The sequence below is a fragment of the Malaclemys terrapin genome, chromosome 11, assembly GCF_027887155.1.
Source record: "Malaclemys terrapin pileata isolate rMalTer1 chromosome 11, rMalTer1.hap1, whole genome shotgun sequence".
In the NCBI taxonomy this organism is placed as follows: domain Eukaryota; kingdom Metazoa; phylum Chordata; order Testudines; family Emydidae; genus Malaclemys; species Malaclemys terrapin.
The window spans coordinates 61,740,662-61,764,675 of record NC_071515.1 but is presented as its reverse complement, the minus strand read 5'-3'; the positions used below and the strand labels follow the sequence as shown (position 1 = coordinate 61,764,675).

At 39.3% G+C, this 24,014-nt stretch overlaps 1 protein-coding gene across 1 annotated transcript in view; it reads right to left on the bottom strand.

The window, feature by feature from the left end:
- DARS1 (aspartyl-tRNA synthetase 1) overlaps positions 1 to 24,014 on the bottom strand; it is a 68,582-nt gene that overhangs the window by 5,650 nt on the left and 38,918 nt on the right. The window contains exons 8-12 of the mRNA XM_054044132.1: positions 6,856 to 6,967; positions 4,849 to 4,983; positions 3,749 to 3,896; positions 2,422 to 2,568; positions 1,251 to 1,293 (exon numbers count right to left, since the gene is read on the bottom strand). Coding sequence (XP_053900107.1) covers positions 1,251 to 1,293; positions 2,422 to 2,568; positions 3,749 to 3,896; positions 4,849 to 4,983; positions 6,856 to 6,967 — 585 coding nt within the window. The remainder of the gene's footprint in view (positions 1 to 1,250; positions 1,294 to 2,421; positions 2,569 to 3,748; positions 3,897 to 4,848; positions 4,984 to 6,855; positions 6,968 to 24,014) is intronic.

Here is a 24,014-nt window from a genome sequence, read left to right as displayed (position 1 = left end):
ACCTCCTCAGGCAAGGAGTTCCACAGGTTGACTGTGCGCTGTGTGATGAAGAACTTCCTTTTATTTGCTTTAAACCTGCTGCCCATCAATTTCATTTGGTGGCCCCTAATTCTTATATTATGGGAACAAGTAAATAACTTTTCCTTATTCACTTTCTCCACACCATTCATGATTTTATATACCTCTATCATATCTCCCCTTAGTCTCTTCTTTTCCAAGCTGAAAAGTCCTAGCCTCTAATCTCTCCTCATATGGGACCCGTTCCAAACCCCTAATCATTTTAGTTGCCCTTCTCTCAACCTTTTCTAATACCAGTATATCTTTTTTTGAGATGAGGAGACCACATCAGTACGCAGTATTCAAGACATGGGCGTACCATGGATTTATACAAGGGCAATAAGATATTCTCTGTCTTATTCTCTATCCCTTTTTTAATGATTCCTAACATCCTGTTTGTTTTTTTGACTGCCGCTGCACACTACATGGACGTCTTCAGAGAACTATTCACAATGACGCCAAGATCTCTTTCCTGATTAGTTGTAGCTAATTAGCCCCCATCATATTGTATGTATAGTTGGGGTTATTTTTTCCAATGTGCATTACTTTACATTTATCCACATTAAATTTCATTTGCCATTTTGTTGCCCAATCACTTAGTTTTGTGAGATCTTTTTGAAGTTCTTCATAGTCTGCTTTGGTCTTAACTATCTTGAGCAGCTTCTCGGCTCTCTGAGCTGTGGTGTAAACCTATCATCTGCAAACTTTGCCACCTCACTGTTTACCCCTTTCTCCAGATCATTTATGAATAAGTTGAATAGGATTGGTCCTAGGACTGACCCTTGGGGAACACCACTAGTTACCCCTGTCCATTCTGAAAATTTACCATTTTTTCCCTATCCTTTGTTCCCAGTCTTTTAACCAGTTCTCCATCCATGAAAGGATCTGTCCACATTCACCCTTCCCCCATCCAGACCTGTGGCCCCGCTCCCAGCCCCAAGGGGCACAGACATGGGTAAGTGGGGGCACAACCCTCAAAAGTTTGGGGACCACTGATCTAGAACAATCATTGAGAAAGTCTTATGCCAATCATAGAATGCTGCCCAAATGACTCTGGCTTGTTCAGAGAACAGCCTGCCTTAGAGATGCAAAAAGCTGTTTTGTATAAAACAGACATTTCTCTCTAGTTTTCTATGTGGAGATTAAGCTTCAGTTTTAATAAAGAGAGTAATTTATTCTGAAGTGACTGTTACCTTCTCTTTCACCAGACGACCCAGAAGCTTTTCATTAGGTGTGCTGAAAAGAAATATTCTCACCATCAGAATAAGACCTTTACCAGACATACACCTCAAAGAATTTAACAGATTTATATCTGATGGGTTCCCCCACACCCTCCTTTGGAAAACATACAAATAGTTCCTGAATATTTTTAGATCCTACAACTCAGAATTTTAAAAACATTAATCACATTTCTTTGTGTTCTTAAATGAAGTGCGGTAGTGTCCTAAAACATCCCACTTTGCAGAAATATAACCCCCCTGAATTAACTGATATCTACATATGTGCTTGCTATTACCTTGCCAGTTCTTCTCACACTATTTTTACTAGTGAAAGATTATGGACCTGATTCCCCACTGCCTTGCATAATCATTGACACTTGTGTAAAATGGGTGTAAAATGATACCAGTTAGATATGGAAATAAGCATTTTGCAATATTGTCCCCTTAGACGGCAACCTTTTGGGGGCAGAGATCTGTTATTTTTTCAGGGCTTTGGAGCTGTGCTCCGGCTCCGCTCCAGACAAAAACGTGCAGCTCCACTGTTCCGCGCTCCAGCTCTGGGCTCCACTCCAAAGCCCTGATTTTTATTTACCTGTAGAGTAACACACACCTCTATGTTGTTGTACATATGCAAAAGAGCAGAAATGTTTTAATGTGGTAAATGTACTTGGAAGCTGTTGTGAACCCACAGGGCCTTTATCAACTTCCACCGATATCAATGGGAATTAGATCAGGACCAATGTTAAAGAGGAAAAAATGTACAGCAAATTTCCATGGTAGAAGGGCTGATCAATAAGCAAGATTTTTGACTGTAGAGTTTTTGAACTAAAATCATGCTCACACAGATTCCTGCCACTGCTAGGCAGACAAATGTTTTACTCTTAAAAGGAGTTCCGCCCTCTTTGTACTTTTAGTTTGTTTCGTGTTGGGCTTTCTAAGGTATAAAATCTACAGTGGGAAAAAAAAATTTCATATCCAGTCACTTCAATTTTTCAACAGATATGGTCTAGTTTATTCTTCATTTCAAAACTTGTGATGTGTTCTCATGCTCTTTGGTCACACAATGCAAAATTGACACCTTAACAACAGATGGTGCTAGACCACTTTTACAAGATTGTACTACATTGCAACAATATGTATGTACCTTAGATCATCTTCATCCCCCATCTCTACTCCAGCTTCCCTGAGCATAGCCAGAGCTTCACGGTACTCCAACCTCAGAGTTGGCTCCAAAAACTTGAATGGTTCACAAGGAAACTGTTTGTTCACTGTCAGAATTTCAGTTTGAAACCTGTATACATTTGGGGGGGGGAGGGCGACAGTGGGGCGGAGACAAGAGGTATTTCATTTGCAGTCCAACAATAAGCTTACAATTGCAGTGCATATTTTTGCCACAAGAGGTTACTCTTGCAACACACAAACTAATTTGAAGCAGTTTCTGGGAGTTCTATATAGTCAAAACTGAATGTTATCCAAGATAATGCAATCCCTATTTAAATATTACAAAAGTTAAATATTTTAACACTACTCTTGCTGCTTCATTCCTCTCTCAAGAAGTAACTGACTGACCAGATTATTCCTCAATGATTGCTCTTAAAAAAACAAAACAAAAAAACAACCCTCTTTACTAGCTCTACTCCTTTGAAATTAAGTACACCTCTACCCAGATATAACGCAACCCGATATAACACAAATTCAGATATAACACGGTAAAGCAGTGCTCCAGGGGGGTCGGGGCTGTGCACTCCAGTGGATCAAAGCAAGTTCGATATAACGTGGTCCCACCTATAACACGGTAAGATTTTTTTGGCTCCCCAAGGACAGCGTTATATCGAGGTAGAGGTGTATTACATAAACATAAAAACACAGATTTCCTTTTGGTCAGGTAATAGGATCTGTGTTTATGGCAGCAAGATACTGTATAATTTGTAAATGGATGTTAGATTTCCTCCCAGAACTTGAACTAGATTTGTCAAGTGAGGCATAGGTATGTGGCAAAAAATGGAAAATACTGTTGTTGTTGGCTTTTGTAGCAGATAATGCTGACTACTACAATAAATAGGATTCTAACAACATTTCTGTAAGAGCAAATATACAGCTCAATATCAAAATAAGGACAAAGAGTTTGTATGTGCACAAGAGTAAGGACATTTAAATTTGAGGACAGATCATTTCTGTTAGGAGGCCATTCCAACAGAAGAACAGTGAGTTTTCTTAATGCACTCTGTCATACCCTAGGAATTACAGCCCTGGGTAGAAAAAAATCATTTCTTCAGTGAGTTCCAAAATCTAAGATGCACAGGGAAAGTCAAGCAGAGTAAGAGCCTTAATTCTGAAGCTCTCTCGGTATAAATTAGGTTCCTAGCAGTTATTGGATAGAGTGAGGATGGAGCGCCCACTACTTTCCTGCAAGGACCCTAGAGATCTCAAGCAGATGAAGCTGTCCACGGACTGAAAAATGCTCTATTTACCTTTCTTGAAGTCCCTTGAATATCTGTACTAAGGTGTCCGCAATCTCATCAACCACTTCATGATAGTGGTAATTAAAAGCCATTTCAATATCCAGACCAACAAACTCAGTTAGGTGTCTGTGCGTATTGGAGTCCTCAGCTCTAAACACTGTAAAATTAGAGTACAAATTCTAAATGACCTTGTATCCTAAAGGAAATGACTACAATATTTGATTTACAAAAAATAACTCAATCACATCATGCATTACTGTATGTGAGCATGACAATTCCTCTTACCTAAAACCACACACAACTGGTCCTGTAGAGATGGGCTATCCCCTGAGCTTAATTTTGCTAATGAGCAAGACTTATCTGGTACCTTTAGAAATCTTTAGTTCTCTTACTTTAGAAGTTGTTCTGCCAATTTAGAAATAAAATCACTAGTTACCAGCTTTAAATGTACCACTTTTACAGTTCTGACAAAGATATATGTTAGTGCTCAGCGGACGCTATTTCTATTTTTCAAAAGCTTTTGAGGAAAGGGAGATTGGAAATTAAGGACTAGGGTTCTTTGCTCTCAATCCAATTTACATTGGGGGTGTTGTTTAAATGAAGTTGTCTGTAGACATACAACACAGCATGGGTGCATTTTAGGAATTAAAATAAATTTAAAGAATGTAAATAAGCATATTTTTAACTGCTTGGTATTGGACAAGTAAAGCATGTTCATCAAGAATCATCAGCTTCTGGCATCACAGAGTTAGTAGACGCTTTGCTAGCTTGTTTTAGCTCATCACTGAATCATTAACTTCCATTCCAGTCCTCACTCTTTTTCATCCAAGAGCCTGGAATATTACATGGCAACATCAGCTAGAGAACACCAGTGCTTTCTATCAGCGTGTCTGACTTGAGCATTGCACTTTTATTCCACCAGCTTACCCCTTAAACATGGTCATTATGTCAGTCCAATTAGTAGCCCTTCCTTGAAACTTTTGTTCAGTATGTAGAGAAGAAGCGAAAGGATTCAAACTTTCAGTGTGTGCACATCATCTCATTTGTCACAGGCTTGCTCTAAGCCATCACTGCAGCATGAAAAACTGATAAAACAAAGTTATTCTGACCTGGTCCAATGCAGAAAACCTTTTCAAAGTCAGCACAAATACACATCTGCTTGTACAGTTGTGGAGACTGAGCCAGGTAGGCACTGCTTTTGAAGTAGGATACAGTAAACACATTGGCTCCTCCTTCACTGGGAGCTGAAAAAGCAAATGTTTACAGCAATTAAAATATAAAAAAACTTACAAAACCCGAGGTTGATCTATTCAAGTACGTTTGGGTTAATGTAAAGCTTAGGATGAGATATTTCAAAACCAATTAGGGGAATATACATAGAGCAACCATTAATTTCAATGGTAACTGTATGTCTAAATCCTTTACTCAGTTTAGGGGTGTAACATGCTGGGCATAAAAAGTTATCCTAAGAGCACGAGAGCACGCACACTTGAGTGCAAAGTCATAAGGAGCCAAGAACTCCTGCATTCTAACTGAATGCACACACAACTGAAACTCACTCCCTTCTGTGCCTTCAGGTGAGTCACTTTACTGTTCTGTTTCTATGTCTATAAAACGAGAATGATACTTTCTTATCTAGGTAACAAAAGATGTTGTGAGGAATCGTTAGCTAATGTTCTTAAAGAGTTTTGAAGATGAGAGAGTACTATGTAAGTACTGAAAGATTATCCTCTCTTCCACAAAGATGGGCTTCTCTCTTTTACCAATACCCTCTCTCCTCAAATTCATGTGCAAAAATTGTTATGCCATTTGAGTTGCAACACAACCACCCTACCCCCAAAGATCTCAGATTTTCAGCAGCTGTTTTTGCACACTCAGTAGAAATGGCTTAATTTAAGTAAATACGGTAACGTAATTATTCTTGAGCATGAACCAACAACTTTTGAAATCTTGAAGACTGAAACAGCTAGGATATTTAAATATGAAAATTAGCATAGACTGTACCTACTTTACTTAACGATTTTGCATAAACATAACCTCACTGAAACAAATAGGATGTTTGCACTATTGGTATGCAACACAGTAAGAATGGCACACTTCCTATGCAAAGAGATCTTGTGAGCCATTTGTACTACAGCATCATTTCTTATCTTTATAACACAGAGACATCTAACATGAAGGAGGTGAACTGTTGCGTTTGTGAGATTTTCTGTAGTAAGACAATTGCTTACATATATTAGATTATAAAAGGCTGCCGCTACAGTCTCAGCTGATAACTGGTTTCATAAAATAAAAGGAGAATTACACTTCTAAGAAAGAGGTCTGAGTAAGGCATATCCAAAGAAAGAATACCACCACTAATACTTCTCCCTGATATAGCACCTTCCATCAGAGAATTGCCGTACACCTTAGCAACATTACTGATGCCTCGCCATACCCCTGGCAGGCACATACCATCTCCAATTTACAGATGGGAGAAGTGAGGCACTGAACCATTAACTGACTTGCTCAAAGTCACACAGCAAATCAGTGGCAGAGCCAGGAACAGAATCTACATTTCCCAACTCCTAGTCATGTGCGTTAGCCATTAAGCCATGCTTCCATGCAAAGCTATGCTAGCAGCTTCAAATAACCTTATTTTGCTCTCTATAGATGTGACAACTTGCAATATTTTCTACCACGGAATGATCTTATGTTCAGTATCAAGTGAGAGAAGGCTCTTCTGTGGGGAAGCTGCATTTAAGTTAAGTGCATCGGATTTTAGATTGGTGGTACCCACCATTCAAGAGTGTTCAAGTTCAAGAGTTCAGTCTTTGTTTAACTTAACAGAATCTTTACATGCCCAGGAGAAACTGCAAGTCAGGTAATAATAATAATCCTCTCTTGTCAGGAGTACTAACACTAAAAGGTGCAAGCAGTGAGCCAACTACTAACATCTAAGGATAGGAGAACAACAGAACACCGTTTTTTCTTTCTAGGAGATGCTATTCTAAACTTAAAAGATAGTAATTTATTGCTTGTTAAAAAGAAAAAAAAAATCATTTTTCAGCCCCTCAAATATCAATCCAGTATCGCTGTGCTAAGTAAATGCCATACCACATTAAACCACACCGTACCTGAGATGATTTTGGGAGTCTGAATTTCCACAAACCCCCTGCGAATGAGAGTTTCTCGAAAGAGCTGACAGATACCAGACTGAAGGTGGAAGACAGCTTGACTAGTACAGGTCTATAAGAAAGGAAATAAAATAAATGAATCCTGAATTAGTTTTACTTGTTGAACTTTATTACTTTTGTCATGACCATGAGAATGTTTAAGCACTCTCAGGTGTGCTTATTATCCCATATTCCCAGCGGCCTGAAAAGAGAGCAGTCTGAACTGAGAATTACTGATTCCCTGAAAATAGCAACAGCAAAGGTAACAAGTGAAATCCTTTTACTTCACTTTACAGTGCATTCAGTTACAAGAAGGCACTAGTGTGAATTTTACACCCACTTAAAGAACCATTGAGTTGTGAGATACATCATTCTTCTCCAGTACGATAACACTGTAAAAGCTAAATCTATTAAAAAGCTTTCATTGCACTGAACCAAAACAGATGCAGAAATATTTAATGAATTAGCTTTAAATGAATACAAGATAAAAACAATGACCTTGGTAAAACACATAAGGGAGAAAAATCGGTTTAGTCCTGTTAAAGAGACCACTGAAATACAGGGCCTTTGGAGTATCTATAGACATAACCACCCCCCCCCCCCCCGCTAAAATGAGACATAAAAGCATTTAAAATTTCCCACAAAAACTGGTCAAGTAAACTGACTTTTGTTCAGTCTTTCACATGTTTGCTGCAAAATGTAAATCACCTTTTAAAGTGAAAACTTAAAAAAAAAAAAACAGTTATAAGAATATTGCTTTTCATGTGCGCAACAGTTAACCCACTTGTACATCTAAGTGCATTAAATATTCCTTTAACACTTTTTGGAGCTTTGGTGTGAAAAAAGTAAGTCAATACTGAAAAATATTTCAATACGTCAACACTGAACCCACACCTGATTTCATGGCGATACAGCATGAAACCTGACAGTTAGTAATCTACAGCTGTATATAAATATATCAGATCTTTCAGTTGCTTGCAAGAGCTAACATTTAAAAAAAAAAATATGATCTGCGTCATAGCACTGTTTACTTCTTCTTTCTGTAATGTATTTGACTTTTTAGTTCAGTCAGAGACTCTTGTGGTTTTTCACATGACATGCCACCAAACCACATATACCCATAAACCAATCAAAACAAAATCACAATCATCCAAGTTTAGACAGACAGGGTACTGAATTACTTGGAAACAAACCTAGTCTCATCTCCATCGGAAGATGAAAATTTCACTCAACTGAAAAAGCAAAACAGAAAGGTATAAAATATTGTGGCCTGGTAATAAAATGCCAATAAACTCTAAATTATCAGTCTGATTACATATTTTGGTGTATGAGTGAGAGAGACTCTCTTCATAGTTGCTGGAGTTTTCACAGATTGATGTCTTAACCACAAATGTGCTCCCAATGCTTTCAGAATGCGGAAACTAAGGTTTTGAACACCAGTTAAGAAAGGAGTCCCCTCTACCTTTTTTCAACCCCTGCCCTGCTCAGTTTCCAAAATATACTCACTCCAAGAGGCAGGCACAGATGCCAAGACAACAAATTGACCCCAAGCCTTATGGGCTTAGGCATTGCAGTATAGAGTGCTGCATCCAGACCATGGGAATGATCCAGAGGGATATTTTTCTATTTTGCAATTTAATACTGAAAAGTTGGAAGATATTGTCCACCAGATGACGACCATCCAAGGCATCAAATTTGGGACCTAAATTGTCAGTGCCTTATATCTGATTAGGAAGGCGATATATGCCACTATAAGATATGCCACCTTCAAAATGCTCACAGAGGCAAGTTCCTAGAGTATTCCTTTTAGGTGGCAGAGTAATAACACTGGTCTACAATTTTTGAGAAGTCGTCTGCTTCAGAGATAAAATGTGCTATTTATTATGTATTTTGATGTGCTGAATTCAAATATGACAATTAAAACAACTGATTGGCTATTGTTTCTAAGACATTTAAGTTTTTACATTTTATGTCTATGTATATTGTGTAGATAGTAGAGTTTTAATCATAAATTGTAAACCTAGGTCTTTTCATGTGTTTATGGTTGCTTTATATGATAATATTTCACCTATCCTGTTTATGTAACACTTTAAAAATCAGCACAAGGGTTATATAAATAAAATTTATTATGAAATAGAAGGCAAAAAACTATTATGTACATAGTTTAGTCCTATTCAGTGTCTACCCGGCGCTTCTTGGCTTGTCTCTTGTATTCATTAAATGGAACATCTCTTGTCACTGTCTAGCAATAGTCTGCAAGCATTGATGGGCTCCATTTGCCCGGATAGCGTTTCTCCATTGTTGCAATGTCCTGGTGAAATCGCTCGCCGTGCTCGTCGCTCACTGCTCCGCAGTTCGGTGGAAAAAAATCTAGATGAGGAGACTGCAAAAAATGTATCTTTAGTGACATGTTGCAACCAAGGCTTTTGTATGCCTTGAGGAGGTTTTCCACCAACAACCTGTAGTTGTCTGCCTTGTTGTTTCCGAGAAAATTTATTGCCACTAACTGGAAGGCTTTCCATGCCATCTTTTCCTTGCAATGCAGTGCATGGTCAAATGCGTCATCTCGAAGAAGTTCACGAATCTGAGGACCAACAAAGACACCTTCCTTTATCTTAGCTTCACTTAACCTTGGAAATTTTCCACGGAGGTACTTGAAAGCTGATTGTGTTTTGTCAATGGCCTTGACAAAGTTCTTCATCAGACCCAGCTTGATGTGTAAGGGTGGTAACAAAATCTTCCTTGATTCAACAAGTGGTGGATGCTGAACACTTTTCCTCCCAGGCTCCAATGACTGTCGGAGTGGCCAATCTTTCTTAATGTAGTGGGAATCTCTTGCACAACTATCCCATTCGCAGAGAAAACAGCAGTACTTTGTGTATCCAGTCTGCAGACCAAGCAAGAGAGCAACAACCTTCAAATCGCCACAAAGCTGCCACTGATATTGGTCATAGTTTATGCACCTCAAAAGTTGTTTCATGTTGTCATAGGTTTCCTTCATATGGACTGCATGACCAACTGGAATTGATGGCAAAACATTGCCATTATGCAGTAAAACAGCTTTAAGACTCGTCTTCGATGAATCATTGAACAGTCTCCACTCATCTGGATCGTGAATGATGTTGAGGGCTGCCATCACACCACTGATGTTGTTGCAGGCTACAAGATCACCTTCCATGAAGAAGAATGGGACAAGATCCTTTTGACGGTCACGGAACATGGAAACCCTAACATCACCTGCCAGGAGATTCCACTGCTGTAGTCTGGAGCCCAACAGCTCTGCCTTACTCTTGGGTAGTTCCAAACCCCTGACAAGGTCATTCAGTTCACCTTGTGTTATGAGGTGTGGTTCAGAGGAGGAGGATGGGAGAAAATGTGGGTCCTGTGACACTGATGGTTCAGGACCAGAAGTTTCATCCTCTTCCTCGTCTGACTCAAGTGAGAATGATTCAGGTGCATCAGAACCAGCAGTCCTTCTCCGTGGGGTACTGGGTGTATAGCTGATAGAATGTTTGGATAATGCAGTCTACTTTTTCTTCTTTGACACACCTTTCCCAACTGGAGGCACCATGCAGAAGTAACAATTGCTGGTATGACCTGTTGGCTCTCTCCAAATCATTGGCACTGCAAAAGGCATAGATTTCCTTTTCCTGTTCAACCACTGGTGAAGATTTGTTGCACAAGTGTTGCAGCATATGTGTGGGGCCCACCTCTTGTCCTGATCTCCAATTTTGCAGCCAAAATAAAGGTGATAGGCTTTCTTAACCATAGTGGTTATACTGCGCTTTTGCGATGCAAAAGTCACTTCACCACAAACATAGCAGAAGTTATCTGCACTGTTCACACAAGTACGAGGCACCTCTGCTCACTTTGGCTAAAGAGAAATGTGTCCCTTTGCAAAATCAAACACTGACAAATAAGAGAGCACGACACTGTATGATTTCTAGAGCTGATATAGGGCAATTTGCTCAGCAGAGTGATGTAAGCTTCGTTATGATTGCATCATCCATGACTTCTAGGAATAACATGATACAATTCATATCATGTATGACGCAATACCAGCTTCAGATTGCATCAGTCATTGTTTTGCCTAAAAAGCAAGTACTGTCCAAACCCAGTCATAGATTTATTCATAGATCCAGTCAAAGATGTATTTTAGTCATTTCTGGTTTAAATTGAGATTCCCTTCCCTTTATAACTCACTTATCCTCCACCATTCCCAAGTCAAGGGTCATATATACTGACCCAATAGCATATCTTGAAAACTAGAGCCAATCAACAATTTTAAGCATCATTTTCGTTCTCAGTGACCCAGAATTAGTAAAGTTTGACTACATTTATTTCAGAAGCATTTTGGCTGTAGAGCAGTGTAATGCCTCTTCCATATGTGACGAAGTTCCTCCTCTATCTTGGTGGGTCCTGTGCTTATTGGCAGATTTTCTTGCCTCAGAGATTCACCATGTGGGTTGGAGAACAACCCAGAGACCTTCCCCTCTGGAAGAACCCACAGTCTAGGTCAATTGGGAGGTTTGGGGGGAACCTAGGCCCGCCCTCTACTCCAGGTTCCAGCCCAGGGCCCTGTGGACTGCAACTGTCTATAGTGCCTCCTGTAACTGCTGCATGACAGCTACAACTCCCTGGGCTACTTCCCCATAGCCTCCCCCAAACACCTTCCTTATTCTCACCACAGGACCTTCCTCCTGGTGTCTGAGAACGCTTGTGCTCCTCAGTCCTCCAGCAGCACACCCTCTCACTCTCAGCTCCTTGCGCCTCTTGCTCCCAGCTCCTCACACCCACCCACAAACTGAAGTGAGCTCCTTTTAAAACCCAGGAGCCCTGATTAGCCTGCCTCAATCCATTCTAGCAGCTTCTTCTTAATTGGCTCCAGGTGTCCTAATTAGCCTGCCTGCCTTAACTGGTTCTAGCAGGTTCCTGATTACTCTAGTGCAGCCCCTTCTCTGGTCACTCAGGGAACAGAAAACTACTCATCCAGTGACCAGTATATTTGCCCTCTACCAGACTCCTGTACCCCATTGGTCTGGGTCTGTCACACATATGTTTGATGGACTACTACTAATTCTATGAGAGAGAGAATTCCTGGGCTACAAAATCATGAAAAAAGAAAGAAAAATAAATGGGATTTTGCTATACCTCTTCCTTCCCAATCTGAAAGCAATTATTTGTTCTGCAGCCTAAAGCTGTACGCAGTAATACAGCCAGCTGAGATCTAACCATTCTCTTTTATTAGTAGTTTCCCCAAGAATTCCTCTTCTATCACTTTAGCAAGACTGCAGAGCAAAGACCATGGCTTCTTAACCCCACATACAATACTAAGTTCTCTTTCACAAATACTTTTTTTTTTTTTTTTTAAAGTTGTCAGATTGACAGGCCTGGAGATTGATGCTTTTATTTAGTTACATAATGGGTACAGCACAAGCAGTGACAATGCAACCCTCTCCAAAGTGCCTCAATGCTGACCTGATAGGACCACCTCCAAAGGTGAGACGGTAGTTGATTTTCAATGCTCATTCAATCATTGGCTTCTCTGTGGAGACTGCCAACAAGGGTACCTATTTAAAGTCCATTGTGATGTGGAAACCTATTCAGCAGGAATTAGACAGGCCACCAACTCATTTCACACAGGCTGCTAAAGAGCCATCACTACCAATGTAAAACAAATTTAAACTGCTGACCTAGAACTGAAAAGCTCTGTATCCTATTACCAGTTTCCTGAGCCAGCCAGTCCTGAACTGAAGATGTGACAGATTATTCCCTGTCAATATGAAGCAACGCTTCTCTCATTTAAACATTTTCACTGCAGTAAAATAAGCCTTAGGACAACACAGATCTAAACTGAACTGGCTAAAGAAAGGAATTCAAGCTGTCACACTATCCTTAACTATCTCTGCTGATGTATCTAGTATTGTGGGGTTTTACAGTGGTATGTAATGCTGTTACCCAAGTGCTACAATACGTAAGTACAAAAGACCAAATTAAAGACAGTGACAAGCTCTCACTGTGAATTATTTTTATTTTTGCCTTTAAAAAAATTGCACCACCACAATTATTTTTCCAACAACAGAAAACCTTCCACTGATATACTGGAAATTGCATTGACTGAGTCCATTCCATAGTCTGTGAAGATTCCTCCATGGAATTAAACGGGAAATTGAAACAAAAACATGCTACTTATATGTTATACGCATTGCAATATTAATGTTCCAAGTAGGTCTTCTGCTTTGGTTTCATGCGCCAGCTCATCTGGCCTCTGCCACAAACAATGGAAGAAATACTGCTAACTATTTGAATCCTATGCTTTCTTGGTCATAATCTCTTCCCATTTTTGGCTATTTTAATAATACAAAGTAGAATTAAAAATAAGATACATTTTAAAGATATAATTAAGCTTGTAAATATATAGGGAGCACATTTCAGTCAAAAGGTGCTGTCTATAATAGAGTGACTGTAGCCATACAAAATACCTAGACAGAGAAAAATTGTTCCAATGGAACTTAGCACCTTGCAGGACTGAGTTATAAGAGAGTTGCAATTTGAGCTCAGAGGTGCAGAGCCAGGAACTATGAGTAAAGCTAAGATTTTGTCATGGATATTGTTAGTAAAAGTCACGGACAGGTCACAGGCAATAAAGAAAAATTCACAGAAGCCTGTGCCCTGTCCCTGACTTTTACTAACAATATCCATGATAAAATGGGAAGGGGCTGGGCAGCTGTGGGGTAGCTAAAAACTCCAATGCCCCCACCACCCATGGGGGCGCAGAGCTCCGGGGTCCCCCTGACCCCCATGGTGGCAGGGAGTTGCAGGGTCCCCCAGCCCCATCCCCGGTGGTGAGGAGCTGCGGGAATCCCAACAATTGCTGAAGAGGTGTTTATGCCCAACCAAACTATTTACTTTTTTTAATGGTGTGCAAAAGGAGTAAGCATTCTTTATATTTATTCTGCAGTGAATGAAAAGTCAGTGCCTATTGCAGGCTCAGAATTATTAGTTTAAAGCATTTGTCACTCTAACGTGTGAAAAAATATTTTCATCCGGGTAAAAAACAGTTTCTTTGTATTACTAGTGAAGTAGTCAGAACTACCAGTTACTTAAAAGTAGTACTCCATACATTTAAAATCGGCAACACCACACCAGAAATGGCCTTTGCTTGATATATGTATTAGGAATTTTGACAAATCCAAACTATTCATTACTTTAAAAAAAGTTCAATTTTTATATCTTGCTTTTTACAACCTATACCCATTTAAATATACAGAGAAGCAGAAAACAATTCATAAAAGGAATTCTGAAGCATTTACTGCTGCTTTCTGCGAGCTATAACTGACTGACTTCTAACTATTACAAGAATCACTAAACAGCAAAATTAAAAAGGGAGAAATAATGCAATTCCTCATTCTCAACATCTAGATAAAGTTTGCAATTTAAAGTTCTTGACAGGCAATAAAATGTGCTTTTAAAAATGCATCTGGTCTCAGTCTCCAAAAAAGGTCTGAAAAACTGTTTTATTCAAATGTTAGTGTTATTTTATAGTAGTAATAATAAAATGTGAGTTTGAACTTTGTTTTCAAAATGCCAGAGACCATATTACACTTTCCCTCCCAATAATCTCCATTAGGATAAAAGAAAATACACATCTCCTTCCTCATTCCTGTTTAAGAGTCACTTTCATGAAAACTTACAGCTACTTTCTGCAATGAGGAAATTGAATGCATCATATACTGAAGTCAGGCTTGAAGCCATTGAATATTTTGAATGAACCGTATTTAGATCAGTGCACACTTGGACTGTCATATAATTTGTTCTAATGTTTACATCTTACTACAGGTTCCAGGCTTAATGTCTGTACATTTCTCTGAGAAAAAAAAAAAAAAAAAAAAAAAAACAACACTAAAATGTAATTGGTTCTGTGGAGCAGACTTAATGCAGTTCTGCACGGGCACATTGGATGTGTGTGATCAGACCTAAATGCAGAAGCTAAATGCTCTGCGTGATTTGAGACAAATGTTTTGTTCAGGCAAGACTCCTGTTGAAGTTAATGGGAGTTTTGCCTGAGTAAGGACTCCAGAATTTAGTCCATCATTAAACTATGGTGAACCTGATTTGATTTTCCATTCCCCAGACAGACACACTCCAGGAAGCAAAACTCTGAATCTATCTTTCATCCATTTATACTCCTCTTTTTATTTAACCGTGCTTGACATACTGCTGTGAAATACAGGGGCTCAATTCAGACTAGTGGGGGGCTCTTATTCCTGCCCTGAAACCATGGCTGCCTAATGCCTTGCTTAAGTAGTTCCTACCTGGGCTGCTCACAAACAGCCTTCCAGCATACAAACCATGTCCTGAGTGTCTACATGTAACTGGAGCCTGCCAGCTATACCCTGGCTCTCACCAGCCTTGATTATTCTGCAGGGTGACCCCAACACACCCCCGGTCCTGGATCTTTGCCCAGAAACATATGTCCTGTACTGCCCAGCCCACTCTGGGACCATACAAATATATTTAGTTCATTATTCTTTGAGGGAATAATATGTCATCTTATTATCTTAAATAGTTACCCAGAAAGTTCAACTTAAATACACCGGATTAGATAAAACAGTACAAGTTTATTAACTACAAAGAGAAAGATTTTGAGTATAAGTAATGAGGCATAAAATTCGGAAATGGTTATAAGAAATAAAACGCTTATTACTATCTCCTTAACAAACTCTTAGTTGCAAAGCAAACTTCCTCACCACATGCTCCAGCAGATTACTGACCAAGCTTTCAGGTCAGGACCCCACACTCCCACTCCGAGTCCAACAGCTATTTTCCTTTGTCTACTCTGGTGCAGTGCCAGAGAGAGAAAAGGTGTCTTAGCGTGTCTGCCCTTTCTTTTTATAACTCTGTCCCCCACTTTGAAAAGCATTTTCAGCTGGAAGCAAGGCGACAGGCAATCTAGTAAAGAAAGGAAAACCACGCTATTTCTTTGCTAAGAGCCTAGAGGTAGATTTTTGTCCCTGCTCCCTTCCTTGCCAAAGAATGGCCACTTAGCAGGTAATGGTCTATCAGCCTTGTTGACACCTGGCTGAGGTGTCAGCTTGCGCTTTGTCTCTGAGAAATTGATTTAGCCACTCCGCAGACTTATCTGGGAAATATGTTCATAACTTTACATACAATGTTGCTATGTACATTTTGGCATGATATTATTGATCAACAATTTATGAATTTTTAAATGATACCTCACAAAGCATATCTTGTACATATTATTACAATAGTGTGTAGTTTCTGAACATAGGGGTATATTCTGTCAATGGGCCTTTTGTTTTAACAGTTTTGGCCATCATATTTATGAAAACAAAAAGGCACATATGTCTCTGAATAGCACATTTAAGTGCAAGCATACAAGAGAGGTAGTGGGATGAAAAGGCAGGAGTAGTGAACCAAATGTTGATTCAATATTTTGAATCCTATAATGGTAACACAAAATTGATACCTTTTGTATCAGTCCAACCTGGGATATATTGTTTCTCAATTCACCTCCTACTAGCCTCTCAAATGAATTTTATTTATAGTGCTCAGAGCAGCTCATGGCTGTCTATGAAAGTGGATATTTTAGAAAGCAATGCCAGAACCTGAAGCTTTTAAATGATTTTCTTCTCTGATACACACCACAATTTTAAAATGACAAAAGTGGCAATGCTGACATTTACAGAAAGCCAAGGATCATAATTTAAAAATAGTATCTAAGTTTACTGTTATCAAGGTCCTTTGCTACCTGTCCTGTTGCAGAGTCCATTTTGCCCTACACAGCACTTCCTGTTAATTTGTAAGAGACAGTGCTTTATGGGATAATGTGCATGCTGAGTGCAGAATGTCAGACAGACCACCAGAGGTAGCAGAAAGGAACTCAACTTTTTTTTTTTTTTTAATTGTGCTGTCTAATCTTTCAAACCTCTGTTCCTGAACTAGACAAATGGTTTAAGTATGAAACTGCCACATAGGGCTTTTGTTTTTTAAATAGAAAGACCCTGACCTCCTGGTTAACCTAAACTTCCTTTTTGCTGAACATAGAGAAGAGATATTGTCAGCATCAGATTCATTGAGTTTTCTCTTATTACGTGTGACCCATGAATGAAGGGAAGCCAAAGGAGGAGGAGCAGAGGCAGTGGTTATAAAGAGTCCTGGGCCTGAAGATATCCCCCCCTCCACAGCTGTAGATTTTTCTCATAGTCACTAGATCATATCTGAGATTAAGGCCTAGCAGAATCCTACTTAGATGATACAGTCGCTTAATCCTCCAAAGTAATTTCCCCCACACTCATATCTTTGTTCCCTAAGTAGCCTGGGCTGAACTTCTATTCATTTTGCTTACGTATCAGATGTTTCATCCCCATCCACTCTTTAAAAGAATCTTAAAAACCAAATGTTCATCCCTAGACTTCCATAAATGTAAAACAAACAATCATTTGAAATGTAAAAGGTCTAGGTGGTAATCTTAGTCTATTTATCCAGTGCACAATTGTTCTATACAATGTTTTCTACTGCCCAGTGTATTTTCAATTGCATCTAGGAATGTTTTTTTGCCATTTAATTTAGGAGACTATTCCTTACTACGATATGACCGTCAAGATATTTTTCTCACAACATTTATCTTAAAATTTCTCTTCTGTAATTCTCTCTCATTATTCCTAATTATGCCTCTTATATCATACCATGTCTCTCTCCTTGAGTTTCGTATTCTTCAAAATATATACATTTCTGCCCTACTTTCCCACTGACCATATCTACTTTGGGGTTAATATGTGGTTCTAAACACAGTTCAGAATAAGTTCAGACTAATCTGTTTTAGCATACCATTGTGGATGAGGCCAAACTGAGTTTGGAAACCACATTTCCCTAATCTAGAACATAGTTTCTAGACCAGGGATCGGCAACCTTTGGCATGTGCCCCATCAGGGAAAGCCACTGGCGGGCCAGGACGGTTTGTTTACCTGCAGAGTCTGGAGGTTCGGCCAATCGCAGCTCCCACTGGCCGCGGTTTGCCGTTCCAGGCCAATGGGGGCTGCAGGAAGAGGTGGCCCAGCCTACGCTGCTTCCTGTAGCCCCCATTGGCCTGGAACGGCGAACCGTGGCCAGTGGGAGCTGTGATCGGCCGGACCTGCAGACGCTGCAGGTAAACAAACCGTCCCGGCCCACCAGCTAGTGTGACCAGATGACAAGAACAAAATATTGGGGCCGCCGCCAAAGCAAAAAAAAAAAAAAAAAAAGGGGCCGGGGCAAAATATCGGGACAAATGGTGTCCTGACCGTACAGCAGTCGGGACGCGGGATAAAGAACTAAATATCGAGACAGTCCCGATTGTATCAGGATGTCTGGTCACCTTACGAACCACGTGCCAAAGGTTACCAACCCATGTTCTAGACTATGTTTAAGTGTCATTTGGCTCCAGCCATACTGGCTGGTTAAATAGTGTTTAAAATGAGGTCACCTGAGCTAATATAAAATAAACGTAGTTACATGGTCAGCAAACACAGTTTTAGACCTGTTGTAAGGACTATTTAGTTGTGGTCTAGCCAAGTTGTATGTATTTAGTTCTTTCAGTCTTTCCTAATAAACCAACAACTCCAGTTCCCTAATGATTTTTGTTGCTCATCTCTGAATTATCCCATTCCTCTACATTTTTCTAATAATGAGGTACCCAGAACTAAATACTGTATTCTTGGTGTGATCTCACCACACCCTCATGCGGTGGGATTATGACTGTTAGCAAAATAATCCTAATGAAGATACATTTCCTGTCATTGCTATCAATGGTTCAGATTCATCAATAGGAGCAACAGTGGGACAGCTAGTGCAGAAAGGGCTTTAGCTGACTCCTAGCATTTTAAGCACCTTGCCATCTAAACCCTACTCAGACCATATCTACATGAACGGAGCTCTTGAAACACTGGTGGCTGCCTGGAGTCCTGTCTATTCTAGCACTCCCAGTACTGCTACCACCAGAGAAACCAAACCATTGAGAGCAATGATAAAATGTTTTAGGGTAAGCTGCTTAGTACAGACAAGGCCTATTGGTCTCCCTGCTCTGTGATGGGATTCCTCTACATAAAATCATATCCCCATACATAAACACACACTGATAGACAAAAAGTCACCAGAGTGTGGGAAACTCTCTCTTCCACTGTCTGTGTGTGTGTTTTGGAATAAAAATTCAGGGTCAGGTTCATGCATAGCCAGTCTGGTGTCCTCTAGTGTAAAGTGAAGCTCCTGCAGAACACTGAAAGCCAGCTTATGAATAGACATGAGCATGACTCAGTGTTTTTGTTCAGTTGCCATTTTGTACAACTACTCAGGGACAGTCAGAAAGGTGACAAGAGTAGAAAGAAACTGCCCAAGTGTTAGGTGAAAGAAGGCCAAATAAGCACCTAACTTCAGTCAACTGGAAGTTGGGGCCGGGTTGCTGACTATAGGAAGGGGTGTCGGTGGAGAAGAGATCAAACTTTAACCTTTGACCCTTGTGAGAATTCACTAAGAAATTAAACAATCTTACTAGATTTCAGCTACTCTTCTGAGCGACACTCTTGAGACATGCATTTAATATGCACCAACACCATCTCTCCCTTTACATCACCACCAATTCTTCTTAACTAGCAGGGGAAAGGGAAAAACATGGCTTCTGTTAAAGACAGAGGTGGGATTTGGGAAGCAGTCAAATGGAAATTGGGGGACCAAGAATTTTTGTGGCATTTGGGGAATTGACAATAGTGAAGACATCTGAGGTGGAAAGAGACGCAGGAGAGTCCATCCTCCTGAAGATCACTAGTTGCATATAATGGACATTAAGACAAGAAAACTGTCTAAGGTGACAGGTTGGTAGGATCTTCCCTAGAATTTCCCCTAGAGTTTTGAAGAATTTAACAGGCCTCTAAACTAGAGACAAGTGAGATCACAGTTACTCCACACTATCTTAGCCTCACCTCATCTCTTTCGTCTCTGTCCCTTATGTTTGTTTTGGCATTACAGCTTTCCTGGTTTCTCTCTCACTGTGTAAGTCTGCTACAAGTTTTTTCTCCTCAGATGCATTAGCTTGCATTATGGCCAAGTCTAATCTCAATTTGTTATTTCCTGCCAATATTTCTAACTTTAGGTCCCTCCATATTATTTCTCTGTCCTCCTCGGAGTTCACAGCCATTTCCAGTATCTCTAGTGGATTTCATTAGCATGCTGCTTCGCCCCTCTGCCAGATCATCAAAGATTTTAAATAAAAATGGACTTCACAGTACTCCACCAGACTTCTGCTTGCAATTTCACACACTGCCTTTACCACTACCTTTTTTTTTTTTTTTTTTTATGGTCTTTCAATCAACGTTCACATGACAGCATAAGTTCACAAGCAACCTAGTTTTCTGAGTAAGATTTTGAGACCCTACCAAATGCTTTATTAAAATATGAACTGATGAAGGGACTAGTTCAATGAGATGCTGCTGAGTACCTCCAGAGAAGAGAGAGAGAGTGGAAGGTGCTCAGTATCCTACAGTAATTAATCTTGCTGCAAATAAAAACTTCTGTGATAATAATCCAAATTAATCTTAGTTGCTAAAAAGAGGAGATCCGGTGTTCATAGAAATCTCGAATTAACTTGATACCAGCACTTTTCAATGAAATGAATGACCACTGATTGTTGGCTTTCCATTCTCTCACATTTGTTTATTGAGAACCTGTGTCATTATTACTTATTACATTAGCAGCTCCAAAGAGGGTGCTGCACATCTCCCAACACAGATAAAAAGACACTATCCTTACCCTGAGGAGTTCACACAAATAGAATTTCAGTGGGGAATCTGGGAAAATAAAAAGGAGGAGCAGTGAAGGAAGAACAGGGCCATATCAATAGATCACACTGTTACTTAGTAAAGGCAAATGCATGATGTGCAGCAGAAGGGTGGCTGTGTTTGGTTTTGTTAAAAAGAGGTTAATAAAACAGGTAGGTGGTTTAGCCAGTCAATTTCTTAAAGCTGACATAGTAGTAGTAGGTATTTAGGAGGAATCTGAATTGTCAGAGGACAGCGGCTCTGTAGATTAGCTTGGGAAAGGTGTTTTATGTGTGGGAAGAAAGCACAGGCAATGTTGTGGGAAAAGCGGACAAACAGTGTCCTTAGGATAGCATTGCTACCTAATATAATGCTGCATGTGAGACATGTATTATAGTACCTAAATTATTCATCAAATTATGTGCCATATTCAAGGCTTCCGTCTCATATTTCAAAATTGAGGTCTTATTAAGCTTCTTGGGTTCAAAACACTATATTTGAAAGGAATGCTATTTTTTTTTTTTTACATTCTTTGAGTTTTCCCTATTTAGTCATCTTGATATTTCATTAATATCCTATCTGTACATGGCCATTTTCCAGATCCTAAATATTCACCTCCAAACTATTATTGCTCACCATTTTGTGATTTTCAGGAAGGGCCGGTACAATATCTAATTCCTGCTTTATTATTATTTATCTGTATACATGTAAATAAAGATCCCTCCCACACTCCCAAAACTGAAAAATAAGTTAATAGTTTTTCCTCTGGTTAGGAAACAGCTCTCATTAAGACCATTGCCACTGCTGCTTTGTGGATCAATCAAAGACTGCTTCATCATCCCTTAAACTTTAATCTCAATTTTTTTTTGGTTACATAACTGCACCAAAAAACAAAACAATGTAAAACTTCAGAGCCTACAAGTCCACTCAGTCCTACTTCTTGTTCAGCCAATCGCTAAGACAAACAAGTTTGTTTACATTTACAGGAGATAATGCTGTCCTCTTCTTGTTTACAATGTCACCAGAAAGTGAGAACAGACATTTGCCTGGCACTTTTGTAGTCAGCACTGCAAAGTATTTACATGCCAGATATGCTAAACATTAGTATGCCCCTTCATACTTCAACCACCATTCCAGAGGACATGCTTCCATGCTGATGACGCTCGTTTAAAAAAAAGTGTTAATTGAATTTGTGACTGAACTCTTTGGGGGAGAATTGTATGTCCCCTGCTCTGTTTTACCTGCATTCTGCCATATATTTCATGTTATGGCAGTCTGGGATGATGACCCAGCACATGTTGTTCATTTTAAGAACACATTCACTGCAGATTTGACAAAAAGCAAAGAATATACCAATGTGAGATTTCTAAAGACAGCTAAAGCACTTGACCCAAGATTTAAGAATCCGAAGTGCCTTCCAAAATCTGATCGGGACAGGTGTAGAGCATGCTTTCAGAAGTCAAAAAGAGCAACACTCCGATGCGGAAACTACAGAACCCGAACTACCAAAAGAGAAAATCAGCCTTCTGCTAGTGGAATACGACTCAGATAATGAAAATGAACATGCGTCAGTCCGCACTGTTTTGGATGGTTATCAAGCAGAACCCGTCATCAGCATGGACGCATGTCCCCTGGAATGGTGGTTGAAGCATGAAGGGACATATGAATCTTTAGCGCATCTGGCATGTAAATATCTTGCGACGCCTGCTACAACAGTGCCATGAGAATGCCTGTTCTCACTTTCAGGTGATATTGTAAACAAGAAATGGTCAGCATTATCTCCTGCAAATGTAAACAAACTTGTTTGTCTGAGCGACTGGCTGAACAAGAAGTAGGACTGAGTGGACTCGCAAGCTCTAAAATTTTACATTGTTTTATTTTTGAATGCAGTTTTTTTGTACATAATTCTATATTTGTAAATTCAACTTTCATGATAAAGAGATTGCATTACAGTACTTTTCTTTGGTAAATTGAAAAATATTATTTCTTGTCTTTTTACAGTGCATACACTTGTAATCAAAATAAATATAGTGAGCACTGTACACTTTGTATTCTGTGTTGTAACTGAAATCAATATATTTGAAAATGTACAAAATAAAAAATATTTAAATAAATGGTATTCAATTATTAACAGTGCGATTAATTTTTTAAAATCACATGATTAATCACGATTAATATTTTTGATTGCTTGACAGCCCTACTTATCACTTTATTATCTTCTAGATGTTTGCCAATTGATTGCTTAATTATTTGCTCCATTATCTTTCCGGGTACAGAAGTTAAGTTGACTGTCTGTAATTCCCTGGACTGTCCTTATTTCCCTTTTTATAGATTTGCCCTTTTCCAGTCTTCTGGAATGTCTCCGATCTTCCATGATTTTTCGAAGATAATTCCTGATGGCTCAGATTTCTCCTCAGTCAGCTCCTTGAGTATCTAGGATGCATTTCATCAAGCCCTGCATGAAGACATCTAATTTGTCTACATAATTTTTAACTTGTTCTTTCCCTATTTTAGCCTCTTCTGATCCAACCTCATTTTCACTGGCATTCACTATGTTAGACGTCCAATCACCACAAACCTTCTTGGTGAAAACCAAAACAAAAAGGTCATTAAGCACCTCTGCCATTTCCACATTTTCTGTTATTGTTTTTCCCCTTTCCTGGTGTTTGTCCCAAAGACTATAATCTAAATAACTACCATCATTTTTTTCTTGAATTGTTTGTAAACAAAAGTCATCTGCTCTTTAGAGCAAAACTCTGCATTTGAGTTCTGTTTGAATTTAAAGATTTCTTAGAAATTTTTACATGGGATCCTGGTCATTTAAATGATGTTACAAACAGGAATGACAATTGCTTTGAAGGACCACTGATGAATATACAGTATAATTCTTAGAGGTTTGTGATTCTTCTATTCCCACTATGGCTGCCCATGCTTTTCAGACATATACAATTGAGGATTAGTTCCACAGTGGATCTAACCTTTCATATCTGGGAGCTTGAATTCAAATCTTGACCAAAAACTCAAATTAAAATGAGCTCACTGAGCCACATACATCTCTGACTTACATCCCAAAATGCTTTCGAGTCCTTATTTTGTCATCCAGTATCTCTCCTGTATTCATAGAGTACTTTCTTACCTGAATCCTTGGAATTCAATGTCAATCAGACATCTAAGAGGACATGGACACGGTTTAAAATCCATGTACCTTTATATCATGAAACACTGAAATCTTGGTAGGATTTCAATTCAAGTGCATATGTTTAGCACAATTACTACTAGTGCAATAGATTTTCCCCAATGTTATTTATAATG